A 4,806-nucleotide genomic window follows, 5' to 3' on the forward strand; every position below is an offset into this window, starting at 1 on the left:
CTATCCGTACGCCCTGGCAGGGGCGAAGCGTCTATATAATCAAATAATCACTGCTTTCCTTCCTAATTTTGAAACATTGTCGCTGTCAAATTCATCCATAAACGTAAACCTCTTAAATTAAATGTCAAAAGACGTTCGTAATCAACAATGAACAGTATGCCTAACATTCAAAACGGTTTCACGGCCACAGAAATAGCCTCCTCACCCCTCTCGGGCCACTCCATAAGCAGTCGCAAGCTTTGATTAGGTAAGCTTAAAGTGAGGCTGGAAGAGTCTACCAATAGAGTTGAAGGGAACATGTGCATAGCAGTCTAAGCTGTTTCATTCCCACATATACCCTGTTCACCCCTTTGGGGTCACAGTTATAATCAATCACAAGCCCTGATTATGAGCTAACTAACACTGGTCGAGTGTACCTCACAAATGTGAGGGGAACTAACTCCTAACAATCTCTTCACTGTTGCACGTGCTTGCTTTTTTCCGTCGACTTTTTAACCGTCCTATAATCAGATCGTGACCTCTATTATGACACCAGCTCCTGGCCGCGAAAGGCTAACAAAAACAGCCAAATGTGAAATTAAAAAAATGATAATTGTCATGTTCTACCAAAGAGTTAGACTCACTGGTAGATCTATAACATATAGATCTAGTACTGACATCTCTGCTTCTTTGCTTTGTGTTTATGTATTCACATCTAAAGTTAAATTTAATTTTAGTTGGAACTGATTTTAATAAGATACTTTCCCGATTATTTTGGCGGTTGAACATACAATATGAAATCCGGATTTGTTTTCATTCACAACTCAGAGTCGCCGCCTTGAGTAAGATTCTTGTGTCATATCTACAGGCCATATCTGATCCCGTTTCACTTTGATTACCCTGTCAAACAAGTCAGCCTTCGCCCCTGCGCCCTGGGGTCATTTGGTACCCTTTTGGTTGTATTCTTCACATTTTAGAATACTTCTAATACGAAGATCTCTTTGAAACTTTCAGTATTTCTGCTTGACAGACTGCTGCAAAGCGTACGGATCGGATTAACGAGTAAATTTCTTCTTTGGAAAGTGGTGGCTCAGAGTTCCCCACGTCGTATGGATACAATAGTAAAACACGACGTACGGATAGGGTTAAATGGTGGCAAAGAGTTCCCCACGTTGTATGGATACGATAGTTAAGTAAAACATGACGTTCGGATAGGGTTAATTAACGTCCATCTGATACTGACAGATCTGCTCTCATCCCGTCATGCTCCTCGTGGGAAAAAACATAGGAGTATAGAGTAGATCTATAGAACGCCTTCCTCTGTTCCCAACGGCTGCTTTTGTACAATGACGTCAGTTCCGGAATATTCTCCATCCGTGTACAAGGTTCAGGCAGTCTTCTCTTCTGTCGTTATGACCAACTCACTGTGAAAGATGAAGAAAAAAGAAGGGCGGGAGTGTAAACTATGGGATGCGTTACAGCCACAGTTAATTAGTTGCAGGTAGCCAAAAAATCTTTATGCTAAAACTTATGATTTGCATGACCCTTGTGAAACATCATCTCTCGCTGACTATACGATTGTGAGGCAAAGGTATGCTCGTCTGATGCCCTCCTTTATATTAAACAGTGTGCAAGTGACGTAAAACTCATACAAAAACGTACGAGCATCAGACGAGCATACCTCTGCCTTACATTAGCATAGTCGTCGAGATATATATAGGATAGGGTTTCACCACAGCCATGATGTTATACTTTCTTGTTAAGTTTCAGCTTGCAAAGTTTTGAAAGAGTGGGCCAATTTGAGAAGCGTCCAGGAACCTTATTCGATTTGAACAAGAGCCTGTCAATTTTAAACGAACCTGGAGGTGAAATCATGGCGATTCAGTAAGGTGCCCCCACTGACGAAAAAACATGTATTGTATCGGAGGTGTGGTTTCGTATAGACTTAAACTTAAAAAGAACTTGTGTTAACATCAGCAACGGGCATTCGGGAATTTTACCTTACCGTAGGTACACACAATGTACTTATTTTTAACTGGCCGATTCCAAATCGGATTTCTCTCTTTTTTTTTTTCCTTTTAAACAAAAGGTGCAACAAGGGTTCAAGTTCAAGACTAAGTAAGTAGCGGGTATCCCCTCATGGAATATTCTATCCGTAACGGTTTTTTTTTGGGGGGGGGGGGGGGGTGTTCTGGCCTGTAATGGAAACACGGACACTTTCCAAAGTTTTATAAAGAAATACATGTATTTTCATTTTATGTTAGGTTTTGCTGACGTGTCATCCATCAGTCATCACTATATGGGGTTATTGGGGAAGATCATCGGGGGTCATAGGTTCAAGCTGTGATAAGTGAGGTTAGTACAAACTAATGGTAATAAATATTATTTGGGAACATCGTTGCACCAGAAAAGCAGAAAACGTCGACTATTTTTTTCTTACAGAGAAGATTTATTTAAAATTAAAGGCTCATTTTCAAATTATCTTTTAAAATATAAAATGGATGTTTAATAACCCCATGGACACTTAAAACCTACTGATATAAAATATATAAAACAGACTGAGTGAAGGAATGTAACAGATCTGTGTCTGGATTAACTTTGAATAACTGTTTTCCTGAGTTGCTGATGGCGTGAAGTGAATAGATTGTCTGCGTACTTAATATGGAAGACATTGTTACCAACAAAATATCATGTTAAAATATAACGCATATCGTTTCCAGACTTGTAGGAATAGTGGGTGGTTGGTGGGTGCTCTAGTGTGCTTTGTTCCCTCTTTCTTGTCAAAAATCTATCGTCTTTATCTCTTCCTCCTTCCTACTTCTAATGTTACTCTCTTGTACAATAACACCTTAAGTTTTATTATAGACAATCTGAACTACTGAGGTTCGGTAGACTTTTGTACTGACTGTAGATATCTACTGTAAAAAAAACGAGTGATGCCGTGAGCTAGTTAATATCTTTGACTGTACTAACAGTTTCAACTTTGTAAAATATCATTTTAAAAAAGAAGAAAAACCAAAACAAAACCAGGCACACCCCCCCCCCCTAAAAAAGCAACCTTTGTTGATGAAAATTTAACAAATAAATAGGGACACGCTCCTGTTAATGAGCTGGATTAAAATCAGTCGCATTCAAAGACGGTTTAGTGAAAAGAGAAGTTGTTTTGGAAAACAAAATATTTAATAAATAGGTCAGGAATGTGTGAGGTTGACAAGTACAATATGTAATTCTGTTCTCTGGATGATGATAAGAGGGTCAGGGTCCAGATTGGTGGCCCTAAAAATTGTTGAACGGGAGTGGAACAGGGAACAATTTGGCAGAGACTTTTAAAATTATTTTGGGGGGGGGGGGGGGGGGGTAAACAAAAAAAAACTCCCTTTATACTCTTGATTTTGAACAATCTATCCAGAATTTGAATAAATTAAATAATGATTCCAGTCACAGCATAGCAAAGCCACACAGAAAGTGGGTGGTGACGTATTACACACAGTGCACAGCCAATGCGACGCAGACGTCGCCATAGCGCGTGATGCTGGTGTACTTCTGCTGCAGCTCGTGACTTGTATAACATGTCGTCAAAAAGAGACGATATATTTATGATATACATAACATAATATATGTCCTCAAAGAAGCGATTAAAGCCAAACATATTTCAGTAGCATCATGCCATCAAGCACTCACACATTTTTGTTGGCTTTCCATCCTCGTTTGTAATTAACTTCAAGCACACAGTTTTCTGGAAAACGTTTCAAGAAGACCACAATATTTTCCTCCGTTAATCATGATTATGGATCACTTTATAAAAATGGAATAATTTTTGTGTCACGGGTTGATTATGCAGACTCCTCCATATACAATATCATTTTTATTTTTATAGTGCGGGAATGTTAAATGTTTTGCACTATAACAGCGACTCCCTTCCTCTCTTCTTTGGGCGGTTGCAGGGTGCACTCACACGTTCTTCCCCTCTTCTTTCCCTCTAGTGTGTGTTTCGATAAGGCTACCTTGGTTTTTGACAACCTCTAAGTTAAGTTTTTAACAAGGTTTTTTCCGGCGCTCGCAACTGCATTAGGCCATATGAGCGCCAAGGGGTGGATATCAACAGAGAAGCCCAGACGGGGAATCAGGCTTACTCTGCTCACCTTTCTAGCATCAACAGCACAAGGTATGCTTCGACTATCAAGGCACCCTGGACATAGCGGTTCACAAGAGAGTGACAAACGTACAAAAGAAGTAGAGGAAAAATGACGATAGTAAGGATGAGGAAAGAAAAAGCAGCAATCCAGCTACACTGCTCCCTCTCGCACATTCCACATACTAATTGTAATGACATTGTGTAAGACAGCCACCTTGCTACTTTCCCTTCTACAATGGAAGTCCGCTATAGACTGTTTCAACCCTATTTCTTTTCGAGTCATATTACTGTGTAGTAGTTCATTAGAGTGACGGAAAAGTTTGAGCTCAAACAGATAAGGGGAGAGAACTGAAATGAAGGCTTGTGGAAAAAAAAAAGCTTTTTACTAATTTTACCCCCCAATCACATAATTTTTTGGTCAGGGGAAACTACTATTAAAATGAGTTATGATCTCACACACAGCATGAAGCTTGCCGATAAACTTCGGACATTAGATGGAATGTATACCATGTGTGTGGGATACTCACCTAAAATCGATCTCTCCATCCCCATCCCGATCTAAATCATCGATCAGCTGATCGATCTGGTAGGGTGTGAGCGGAATCTTAGCGTCCTGAGTAGACAGAGGAAAGGGACGGAATATAAATTGTGTGTATCTTGATGCAAAATTACACGTTAAGGACACACACGCA

General features: G+C 39.8%; 1 protein-coding gene across 1 annotated transcript in view; it reads right to left on the bottom strand.

Moving 5' to 3' along the window:
* Positions 1-1,132: 1,132 nt before the first annotated feature.
* Positions 1,133-4,806, bottom strand: part of LOC101857363 (leucine-rich repeat-containing protein 74A) — a gene marked incomplete in the record, with an annotated part of 21,814 nt that continues 18,140 nt past the window's right edge. Inside the window, 2 exon segments of the mRNA XM_035972238.1 lie at positions 1,133-1,403; positions 4,642-4,727. Of these exon segments, the coding sequence (XP_035828131.1) occupies positions 1,367-1,403; positions 4,642-4,727 (123 nt within the window).

Source organism: Aplysia californica, unplaced genomic scaffold (assembly GCF_000002075.1).
Source record: "Aplysia californica isolate F4 #8 unplaced genomic scaffold, AplCal3.0 scaffold00621, whole genome shotgun sequence".
NCBI classification, from domain to species: domain Eukaryota; kingdom Metazoa; phylum Mollusca; class Gastropoda; order Aplysiida; family Aplysiidae; genus Aplysia; species Aplysia californica.